Source organism: Lupinus angustifolius, chromosome LG08, assembly GCF_001865875.1.
Source record: "Lupinus angustifolius cultivar Tanjil chromosome LG08, LupAngTanjil_v1.0, whole genome shotgun sequence".
Taxonomy (NCBI): Eukaryota; Viridiplantae; Streptophyta; class Magnoliopsida; order Fabales; family Fabaceae; genus Lupinus; species Lupinus angustifolius.
This window is the reverse complement of record NC_032016.1, coordinates 24820032-24831501: the sequence shown is the minus strand read 5'-3', so window position 1 is coordinate 24831501 and position 11470 is coordinate 24820032. Positions and strand designations below refer to the sequence as shown.

The 11470-nt window shown below is 31.9% G+C and overlaps 4 protein-coding genes across 6 annotated transcripts in view; 3 read left to right on the top strand and 1 right to left on the bottom strand.

Annotated features, from left to right (window-relative positions):
- Nucleotides 1–3680, bottom strand: part of LOC109355519 (MAP3K epsilon protein kinase 1-like) — a 33190-nt gene extending 29510 nt beyond the window's left edge. For 2 of the 3 annotated variants that reach the window (XM_019598714.1, XM_019598715.1), the window contains exons 1-3: nt 3576–3680; nt 2726–2860; nt 2520–2540 (exon numbers count right to left, since the gene is read on the bottom strand). In XM_019598714.1, coding sequence (XP_019454259.1) covers nt 2520–2540; nt 2726–2860; nt 3576–3635 — 216 coding nt within the window. In that variant the 5' untranslated portion in view covers nt 3636–3680. Of the gene's footprint in view, nt 1–857; nt 879–1063; nt 1209–2519; nt 2541–2725; nt 2861–3575 lie in introns of those variants that run through there. The other variant, XM_019598716.1, reaches the window with a different exon arrangement.
- The window catches only part of LOC109355522 (U11/U12 small nuclear ribonucleoprotein 25 kDa protein), a 27344-nt gene extending 19631 nt beyond the window's left edge, over nt 1–7713 (top strand). Inside the window, exon 6 of the transcript XR_002108667.1 lies at nt 7512–7713. The gene's annotated coding sequence lies outside the window, so the exon portion shown is untranslated. The remainder of the gene's footprint in view (nt 1–7511) is intronic.
- LOC109354044 (protein REVEILLE 6-like) lies at nt 6093–6846 on the top strand. The gene is made up of 2 exons (XM_019596397.1): nt 6093–6271; nt 6348–6846. Exons 1-2 carry the CDS (start codon nt 6093–6095, stop codon nt 6844–6846), a joined length of 678 nt encoding a protein of 225 aa, XP_019451942.1.
- LOC109354101 (anamorsin homolog) lies at nt 8692–11057 on the top strand. Its single transcript, XM_019596458.1, has 6 exons — nt 8692–8764; nt 8971–9121; nt 9656–9822; nt 9897–9968; nt 10578–10734; nt 10819–11057. Exons 1-6 carry the CDS (start codon nt 8762–8764, stop codon nt 11040–11042), a joined length of 774 nt encoding a protein of 257 aa, XP_019452003.1. The 5' UTR covers nt 8692–8761; the 3' UTR covers nt 11043–11057.

Below are 11470 nucleotides of genomic sequence, written 5' to 3'. Positions count from 1 at the left end.
CGAGCCATTCTCGACATACCTAGAAGTTACAAACAAGTAGCAAATCCATTAACTCCACTAAATTTCCTTCGAATGATTAAATCTTCTTAAATTGAGATCACTTACTCCAAAATTATGTGCAGATGACTCTCTGTCTTTGAGTATCCAAGATACTTTACAATGTTTTTGTGATTCAAATTCTGTAAAATAGTAATCATTTAACAAACATGTGCACAATATAAGAACCCGAGATTAAGCCAATAAACTAATTATTATAGCATCAGAGAACATAAACACTGGTATATATATTTTTAGAGTGAAAATTTGAGAACAGAATTCATCTAGAGAATGTAGAAAAGTGGTAAGAGAACAAGAGGTTCTCTGTGAAACCAAAAAGATGGGGACAACAGAAAAGAATTTGAAAATAGTACGCCAGCATAGGAGAGCTCTTCAATCCTCTGATAATATGAAAGAGGAACTCTTCTACACTAAAACCATGTGCTCACCCACATGGATACCACATAAAAAACCACTTTAATTCTCTGAATCACAGACACTGTAAATGGATGGCATTAATGCATTATTACTTATTAGTGTACCGCTGCTTCCTAAGAAATAAAACATGTACATCATTTATAAAAAAATGTATACCATTAACTAATTTCCTATTTCTGGCAAATAGCATATATTCCATTTGGTCTAATTGGAACCTGCCAGTTTACAAGTAATTTAATACAAGAACAACTGTATCATTCTATATCTTTTCATGCGAAACATATACATGGGGAACTGGAGCAGATAGTACCATTAAGCTAATAAGCAAAGTAAAATTTCAATAGATAATGTGGTGCAGATACAACATTGAGATATAGAAATACCTTTAACAAATCAATCTCTTGCTGAAACATTGACGCATCCATCAAATGGTGGAATAGTCACAGGTAAAACAGCACCCAAGTTAGTAATAAATATAATAGGATTATCAAAGACACAATTGGACATAAGTCTCTAATGTTTCCAATTTATATTTTTTTAGCTACAAAACAAAAGAATGGTGCTAAGATGAGTTTTGTTAATTTTGTACCATGATGACGTTGAGATCCTCCTGAGCAATATTCTCCAAAGAAACTTGTTTAATTGCAACGAAGTCTCCATTCTCTAGGTCCAAACCTTTGAAAACTCGACCATAGGCTCCCTTCCCAATCTCATCTCCCAGCATCTGCTCCAAGTATCACATGATGTGTGTGTGACTAGTCTTCCAACCAAAACTAGATGCCTTCTGCCTTTGGAAAATGTTTAACATTTGTTTTCTCCATTCTCTATTCTTTAATGAATTTTGCGAACCATTTTGGTGTGATTTCTACAATATATAACTTGACACAATGAAACCTTACTTTGAATTTTTTTGCGTTGATCATCCTCAAAGATAGCGGCTTATAAGCTTTTAGTTGGTCTTCTTTCTAAAGATTTTAGTATGGTTTTCAGAAGTGTTACACTTTCAGTCTTTTGTATTATATTTGCAGTGATTACCTGCCAAATAGTGGTGATACTTTTTGAAGATAATTTTCTCTACTTTGGGGAAAGGGAATGCTGATTACTTAATTAGTTCTTGTATGTATTCACTGTTTGATTTAAGTTAAACTGATATTTACTTTCAGCTCCATATTTGGTTGGAGAGAAATATCAGAGAAACTGAATAGATTTTTTTCATTGTTTGGAATGGATATAAAAGGGGAAGAAAAAGAAGTTGACTTTTCTCTCCATTTGACTTGAATAGAAAAGTGACGAGAAAAACTGATAAATTTGTTAAAAGACATTTATGCCCCATTATATATGTTCCAACAAGTCACTCAGTTGAAATGACTGCCTTGTTAGTTAAGGAGAAGGGGGTCCCTTTCCTCAACGGCTACTGTTGGACATAGTCACTGAAGTTATTCCGGGACAATAATCTAGTGGTTGAGTCATTACAATATTAGGAATGAATAGTGTATGTAGTAAAAAAGGGAATAGGATGTTCTACCTACACTTGTTGCATTTGAGATATTTGTAGTGCACTTTATCCGATCTGGGTTATCCTTCCTGAACCCTGGTCTAAAAACCATTAAGGGTGGGACCCCTGAATCATGCATCCGCACCCTTATATGACTTGAATTGGTTCTTTAATAGCCATCAGAATGGCATCAAAGTGCCCTTAAAAGATAAGTTTAGGGTTAATTCAATGCTTTGATAAATAGTGTTTACATGATGAGCATCCTCCAATTCCTGATAGCCTAAGAAATAAAACATGTACATCATTTATAAAAAAATGTATACCATTAACTAATTTCCTATTTCTGGCAAATAGCATATATTCCATTTGGTCTAATTGGAACCTGCCAGTTGACAAGTAATTTAATACAAGAACAACTGTATCATTCTATATCTTTTCATGCGAAACATATACATGGGGAACTGGAGCAGATAGTACCATTAAGCTAATAAGCAAAGTAAAATTTCAATAGATAATGTGGTGCAGATACAACATTGAGATAAAGAAATACCTTTAACAAATCAATCTCTTGCTGAAACATTGACGCATCCATCAAATGGTGGAATAGTCACAGGTAAAACAGCACCCAAGTTAGTAATAAATATAATAGGATTATCAAAGACACAATTGGACATAAGTCTCTAATGTTTCCAATTTATATTTTTTTAGCTACAAAACAAAAGAATGGTGCTAAGATGAGTTTTGTTAATTTTGTACCATGATGACGTTGAGATCCTCCTGAGCAATATTCTCCAAAGAAACTTGTTTAATTGCAACGAAGTCTCCATTCTCTAGGTCCAAACCTTTGAAAACTCGACCATAGGCTCCCTTCCCAATCTCATCTCCCAGCATCTGCTCCAAGTATACATGCAAACAAAATGATTAGCCAATAAAAAATCAAGCTAAGTAGTGGCACAACCCCGTATGCAATTTCAAAAAAGAAACGAGACAGATCAACCAAAAACTTGCAATTGAAATTCAACAATTATTACAGCAGATAATTCTTTTCAGTGCATTCCCTGATAGTTGCGTGCAAACACTTAATTTGTGTTTAACCAAAATGATTAATCATCTACATTAAAAGTAGAAAATATCTAACAGCATATCCCCTGTTAAAAACAATGAGCAGCTGCCACCATCCAATTCAGCAGCAGCATTCCTTGCCCCAGAATCATGTCACAAGTATGGCAATGTTTCTACCTCACTATTGCAACAACCAGCCACACCGCAACCGCTATTTCATTTGAATATCTAACATCGTTCTCCATTACAGCGCCACAATGCAATGGTGCTATAGGCTACCCTACCACCAGCTAGTGATTATTAACTATTATTGTTACTATTCACAAAATCACATTAACTTCATTTTTACCAACATAATATTGGTCTAGTGGTCTAAGGCCCCATCAGATCCCCAGGACGACCAAAAGGTTAAGGTTGTCGAGGGTTTATACGAAACGTACATATTTCGATTTGTTGAAACGTACATATTTCGTACATCAGATCCCATTGCAAAATAAGGGATTATACGAAACGTAGAAATGAATGGAGAAGTGAAATTGCGTACATATTTGTTGTCGAGGGTTTTGGATTTGGTGAAAGCAGACGTCGTCGTTTGACGCGACATGTCTGCGAATTGAGGTGTGAAGAATTGAAGAATTCTGGTGACAGAAAGAGAAACTCAGAATTAGTGAGTGAATGGTGAAAATAATTTCGATTTATTTAATAAATTAATATTTATAAGAATGAAAAAGAAGGGAATGAATGTTATTATTCATAGACAGCTAGATGCGATTGTTTTCGGGTCAATGTCACACTTTTTGTATCACTCAATTTATTACTAATTCTTATTGGTTTAAAAATTTATTTAAATTAAATTTGTATTATTAAATATTTTTCTGATCAATCATATCTCCTGATACATAGAATGGTACAAAGTGATGGTATAACATATGTGGTCTATTGTTTTCTTTTACTTTCAAGGTTTTCATTTTTCTTTCAATTTTTTTTTTAAAATTTTTCATCTTATGGAAATTATTATTGCTTATTTCAGAAATTGTTATGATTAATATACTCAGGTGTGCAATTATTTTCATATTTATTTTTCATCATATGCTTCATTCTATGATGTCTTTCCTTTTCTATATAATTTTTAAGTGGAAGGAATTAGATTTTTTAAGAAACTGTTATTATTGTTACCATTAATATTAATATAGGGTGAGCACTATTGGGTTGAATGGGATAAAGCTTATTTATTATATGACCTTAAATGTTGTTGATTTTTGAATTCGTCTCTAGACCCAGTTAAATGTAATATATACTTATTTTATATAAAATTTTCTCAACATTACTTATTATTATAAATATGTAATTTGACATATAAAATAATATATGTATACAAGTTGTTAATCATGTATGTATCATGAAAAATTAGGTAACCAATGATATTTTCAACCAAATAATTGTTATTACTTTGTTTTGTTCTTAATTGAATAGAGACACGTACAAATACATGATGAGTTAGGACTATTGGAGGGGTCGACCAGAATCTTGTTTGTCCCCGACTCTAAATATTGAACTCGATTTTTGAAAGTGGACTTTGCCCTAAATTCAACGACACGCAACTCTATTCAGGCTCGATAATGATTGAATAAAACTGGATGAAAATTTATGGTCGAGTCTTACTCACCCTTGTGAACAATTATTTTCATATGAATTTTCATCATTTTAACGTTAAGGAAATTAGAAGATTCAAGAAGGTTTTAATCCCTATGTAGAGTTTTTGCTTGTTTTAAATATTTATACTTAAGTGATATTCTCATTCTCTTGTTTCATTTCTTTTTATATTTAATTTTTCATCTTATAAATTTTATGTTTTAAAAACTCAATAAATATACATATTTTATTACTTTTCATTTTCTGTTCTTATTTTTTCTTTTGGTTTCAATTCATTTTTTAATGTACCAAATTATTTTAGGCAAATTACATTCAACTTTTTATATTATTTATTAACTTTTTAAATTTGGTGCATAACTTTAAATATGAAAAATGAATGAAATACAATATTATTGTCATTATTGTGGTAAAATAAAATTGGTTATAGATTAAAGTGATAAACAAATTGAGAATAATATATTACGAAAAACAATAACAATTTTATAAAAAATAAAAAGTTAATGATTTATTTAGTTTATGTCAACACAAAAAAACAATTATGAGCATCATTATAACGATGTTAGGTACCTAGAAGTTATTGATGCAGTCATTAACAAGTTAAATCTCATAGTATTCCTTCTTTAAACTTTTAGATAAATAATTTTTATAAGAGGTAATGAAGATAAACCCTTGGTCCAATATTATGAAAATGATACATTGGTAAAACAAAAAATTAATATAAAAACATTTTGCATTAAGTTAGTTGTAACACATGCTATATAAGTTTTATAGTATATTTTTATTTATTGATAAACTTTATTTTATGTATGTGATATAAGTTTAATTGTACTTAACCTTTGATATAAATATATTATTATAATTAAATATAAACTAAAATTTCAATTTGGAGAGAAAAGTTTTGTAAACAACTAATTCCAATTATGAAGTTTATCTCTTTGGAATTCTATCATCTTAAAATATGAATAATTCAATTAAGATAGATATAATCTTAAAAAATCACATTAAAATTTAAAATACAATTTTTATTCTTCATTTGAAATTAAGATATAGAAGTACTTATCCCTTAGTATCTTATCATGAAAAGCTCTTTTTCATTAATCTGATTGTTTTTAACTTTTTATCTTCTAAAATCCAGGCGCTAAACATGTAAATGTAAAGGTCAAATTAAAAGAAGACAACATTATATAAAAATATAATCTAACTAAGACAACTTAAATTAAATAAATATAATCTAACTAAGACAACTTAAATTAAATAATGAATTATATTTTTTTTTGGTGCTTTGGAGGGAAAATGAATTATATTGAAAATTTAAGCACCACCCTTGGAATCTATATATAGAGAAAGAATAGAAATTTAATTTCAGTGTGAGTTTAGTCTATAAAGAAAAAACTCTAAACCCTTAATCATGTTTCACTCTTATTATGTGTCTGCCACAGATTCTCAGAGTCCAACTGAGCCATCTGATTATACCCAAAGAACTTTTTCATTGCCACCACTGCCATCACCGCCACCGCTACCGCTGCCACCACCACCACCTCAAGTTCCTAGAAAGAAAAGGGTTCCATGGACTGAAGATGAACATAGGTATGCAAATCTTGCATTCAAATTGTGTTTTCTTTCATTTTATGTTAACTGATTAGTGCATTTGATAATGTGATAGGTTATTTGTGCATGGACTTACCATATATGGAAAGGGAGATTGGAAGGGTATTTCAAGAAACCTTGTTCTTTCCAAGACTCCAGCTCAAATTGCTAGCCATGCCCAGAAATATTTTATTCGTCAAAATGCTTCTCCGTCTTTGAATCCCTCGAGAAAAAGAAGAAGAAGTATTCACGACATAACCCTAACCATGCAAGAACCTTATCGTGTCATGCTTCCTCAACTCGTCCATAACGATGTTGTTGCACCACCACAAGAATTGCACCAAGGGCAACCAGTGTTACAACCTAATCCACCAACCGCGGATATAGATTCGAAGCTCATGGGTTACATGAACTCCCTTCCTCCTCTCTGCAATTGTCATTTCATTAACCACGACAATGAACTATTGCAGCAACCGCAACCACAACCGCAACCGCAATCACATTACGTTTCACATATGTACATGGATCCACAGGGCCAAACAATTTATGTCAACAGATATGGATATCAGAGTTAGGATATAATTAAAAGAGTCTGATATATGCATTGTCCTTCATCCATCACTTTATGCATAAACTAGTTGATATATATTGATAGGGTAGGTTTTGTTTGTGTGTAGGATAGTTAAAATTTAACACTTTTGTTTTGTTTTAGGTTAAGGGGTTACGTATTTTTCTATTCATGAAGTTTTAACTTTGCTTCATCATCATTCAATTAATTGTGCTTCTTTTAGTTTCGATCTTTCTGTGTCAATTATTTTAATTTTTGTTAGGTTTCTCTTATGAGTTGACATGCAAGTTCAATAATAGCTAGAGTCATGTTAGTTAATTAAGGATAAATCTTGTTTATATATACACATATAATACTCATTAAATACGATTAACAAAATGATTTTATTCCTTTCATAATATTTTTCTTTGGTTAGACCATGCCATGATCAAAGGGTAGCTATGTATGGGTTCCCTTTATTTTTTGTGTGTGAACTTATTAAATAGAGAGACAAGTACTATAAAAAATAAAGGATAATATAATATGACAAAAGAATCTCGGAGGCACTCAAAGAGAAGAAAACACCGTTTTTTTCATGGCCTTAATAAGCTTTCTTGAACAAACAATTGCGAAGTTTGAGCCCGTGATGTGTATAGCCTGTCCTGAAGTCTTTGTCAGTTGATTTCTATCTTATTACTTGCACTAACAGCAGCAAGGTTACCTGCTGAACTTCGATATTCAGTGTTGTTTCAACTTATTTGCAATATCAGCTTTTCGCTTGTATTATCTGATACCGTGTGACACTAATTTCTGTTTGGATGTACACTATTGAAAATTGCAAACTTTGTGAAATGCAAATCCTTGTTACATTTCAATGTATGGCTGCTATCTGAAATCCATGTGTTGAGCTTCAACTACCTTGTGGGTGGCATTTGATAGATTAGGCTGATGAACTTGGCTTTAACCCAATCAAGTTTTATCCTCAAATTTTATTATTATGTAGCTGTAACATCTCATATGCTCGCCTGCGGCTATGTTTTGATCGTTTTTTCCTGATTTATTCTCTGCCGTAATCAGTTTGGTTAGTTAGTTATCCATGATTTCAAAGTTTGGTTACTTGGATGCTAGGAATTTTATGGTCAAGTTTGTCATTGATTGCATTGTAAATCTTGCTATGTTGAAATTCTGAGTAAAATTTATATGCTTAAGTTCAATGGTTTCTGCTTTCAATTAACAGGATAACATTTGATTCATTGAAGAATGCATTTATGACTTATGATTGATAGATACTTCAAACTCTACTTAATTAAAATTTGAAATTTTTTGAGTGAATTAAATTTATTCATCTGGTTAGTTTGAGTGACAATTAAGATACTAACTTCTAAATAAATTTTTTATGAAATCTATATTTAAAAATATATGATATAAAAAGTATACATATATAATATTTTCAATATAGATATATAATCAAATCAATTTTGAGCTTAAGGAATCAAATTAATTCCTTTATTTAATGACTAAACTTTCAACTCATTTAAAAATAACAAAATCTTTATTTGGATGTGATAGGATTTAAGTGAGCAAGATGAAAGGGTATTTGAGAATGAAAAATATGAGGGAGGAGTATCGGTTAAATTAGGGTCTACATCTGCTATCTTAAAATAATATATCATTTCATGTTTGTAATTGGTTCAAACGATAATTAATTATTAAAAATTTAATTTCAATACATTTTTTTAATCAATCATAATAACTGACACATTATGGGATAGCAGATATGCTGCCATAATGTTAAAAAAATAATTGTTGGATCCACGGGCTAAATGATCCGGGTTGAAACGACCCGGGAATTAGTCCACGTAGGCAAACCCTTGTTGGCACTATAAAACGCGTTCCTCTGAATACCTCTCCATATCATCTCTGTCTCTATTCCTCTCTACGAAATGGTATGTTCCTATTCATCATGCTTTTCTTCAATATCACATCATTCACTATTCATTTTGATTACTTATTCTAAAAAGTTGAAGATTATTAAATATCAATGGTAGATGATGCAGTAGTGACAGTGTATAAAACTTTCCGAATAAAAAATCAGGTACGTTTATAAATTGTAATATTCTAGACATAATTGTTTTTTTGTTGAAAATTGTAGGATGCTTCAAAGACGCTGAAAGGTTCTGTATTGGCATGTACAGATGAAGCAGTTCTTTCTCTCAGTCAAGTATTTGATGCAGTTAAACAACTTGGCTATGATGGACTTCACCAATCTCAACCTCTGCTTCTTACCTCTGCATTAACATTAAGTAACTAATTCTCCATTTTCTTTCTTTTTTGGGATTTTTTTATATAATCTATATACTGACGTATAAAGTCTGAGTTTTATACACTGTCACTATATCATTCACCATTCATGTTTAATACAAATGAATGGTAGATGATGTACTGAATCTGTATAAGTCTTTACCGTGCATAGATATTACACTCTTACTCAACTTCTTGGTCAATGGTTTCTTCTGTTTTTTTCTTTTTGGTGGTTTAGTAGGGCTTTTACTGTGATTGTAATTTGGCAATGAATTCATCTTAGATTTTAGCTACTTCATATATGTGATCTTTTTCAAGTCATTGGTTGAACTATTAGTTTTAGTACTTAGATGCCTGAATTTTGAGTAAACTGTTAATAGCAAGTTCTGCATATGCCAACCCTGGATTTTCGTTGCAAGAAGTTGGATAGAAGATGCTATCTCCCTTGATAATACGTAATTTTCGATTTCGTTTGTCTGTGTTATTTTATTGTATTGTAGTATAAGAAACTCACCTATGCATATTATAAATTGCAGGCAAGTTGCCAGTGGATTCTTCCTCTGTGGATACAGTCATTTTAATCTGGCATTCTGTTGATTGTCCCACAAACCAACTGATTCATGAGTTCCTGAGGGTGTTAAAAGCAGGTGGGACAACTTTTATTCGCAAGTCATCTCAGTCTGCTGAGGGTTTGGTCGATAAGGTAGTAATAATCTGGATTGTGCCTTGGAGAATTTTATTTTACAAATATGATATTTTTGCCCTTTGTCCTTCCAGGTTGTATCTGATCTTCAGAACAAATTATTATTGGCCGGGTTTTCAGAAACACAAGTTTTACAGTCAAATGCGGTAAGTTTCATTTTAGGTATCTGCCTTTGCTATATCTTATTCATCATTGTTTTCTAAATATATTTTTTCTCATGTATGGTTTGTGTTGGGAAGTAAGCCCTAGATCGCATGTCTTCCCGTCTCGATAATGGTTTAAATATCTGTTGGGCTACTCCTTTCATTGTCAATTGGTTTTGAGAGTGAACCTTAACAATCTGTTATACAATAGAATACATTAGAAACATATCATGGATGAGTTGAATAATATATAGGCTCTGCCAACATTTATCTTTTGAGTATCCAATTCATGAGTGGTGTTGAAACCAGACTATTGATATTTTCTTTTACAACTATTGTTGTCATTGTCAAGTTAATGGTTTTTCATTTTGAGCATGATAATGTATCTTTGCTATTTTTTTCGTCGTCATATTTTCTTCATTTTGAGTATGGTAATTAACTTCAGACTGACTTATCTTGTTTTTGTCATGATATATTTTTATCTTGCTTCACTATCTTTTGCCAATTTGTCTTCCTGTTGCCTAAGGTCTTTTTTCTATCTTTTCCTAATTAATTGTCATAAGTGAACACCTTATAAATTCTAATAGTCAATATGTTCTGTATTGCACATAGATCAAAGCTAAAAAGCCTTCATGGAAAGTTGGTTCATCTTTTGCCTTAAAGAAGGTGGTGAAGAGTTCACCTAAAGTGCAAATTGATGTTGATTCAGACCTGATTGACGAAGATAGTCTTTTGACTGAAGAAGATTTGAAGAAACCCCAGCTTCCAGGTACAGAGCACTTTTCTAGTTTGTCCTTGATTAATTAGTATTCTGTGTGATATTAGGCTATTAGCTAATATGCTTCTACAATAGATGATTGTGAAATTGGCAGTACGAGAAAAGCGTGCAAAAATTGCACTTGTGGGAGGGCTGAAGAAGAGGAGAAAGCATTGAAGTTAGGATTGACTGCAGAGCAGATTAGTAATCCTCAATCAGCTTGTGGCAGTGTATGTCCTTTTCCATGTTTCCTTTTGCAATATAAATTTTGTTATATCATCTTGCATTTTACATTTTACGTGACACGTTCTAAAGTTTGAGAAATGTGGATGCACACACACCAGACACAAAAACAGTTCAATAGGTTTACAGTGGTTTGATTAGATGGCTAGCTTTGTTACAGAGCTTGTGCTGCATCATAAATCCTTGCCTTATGTAGTTCTATTACATATAGTTTAGTACTATGGATTTAGAGGCTTAGGGCCCTTTTGGCATGCCGTATAAGACATTATAGTATAAGCTAATGCAATACATTGTTTGGTGTGACCAATGTATTGTATAAGCTTATATGTCATACCCTCCAAAAACCATTGAACAATCAGTCCCATGACCATTTGCTTGCTCACTAACCACCATCTAGGTAAATAGGAAGAAGCATATACTCAACTTGATTTGGCTTATTGAAGCCAAATGTTTTTCATGGGCACACGCAGAACGAGTTCATTGAACACCAACATTAATGGGCTAT

Bases quoted from the DNA above. Each gene is read 5' to 3' on its own strand.
- LOC109354101 (XM_019596458.1), top strand. The intron at 9,122-9,655 runs GTAACTAATTCT...TATAAATTGCAG, and splicing joins TACCTCTGCATTAACATTAA to GCAAGTTGCCAGTGGATTCT. The intron at 10,735-10,818 runs GTACAGAGCACT...CTTCTACAATAG, and splicing joins GAAGAAACCCCAGCTTCCAG to ATGATTGTGAAATTGGCAGT.
- LOC109354044 (XM_019596397.1), top strand. From the start codon at position 6,093: ATGTTTCACTCTTATTATGTGTCTGCCACAGATTCTCAGAGTCCAACT. The intron at 6,272-6,347 runs GTATGCAAATCT...ATAATGTGATAG, and splicing joins TGGACTGAAGATGAACATAG to GTTATTTGTGCATGGACTTA.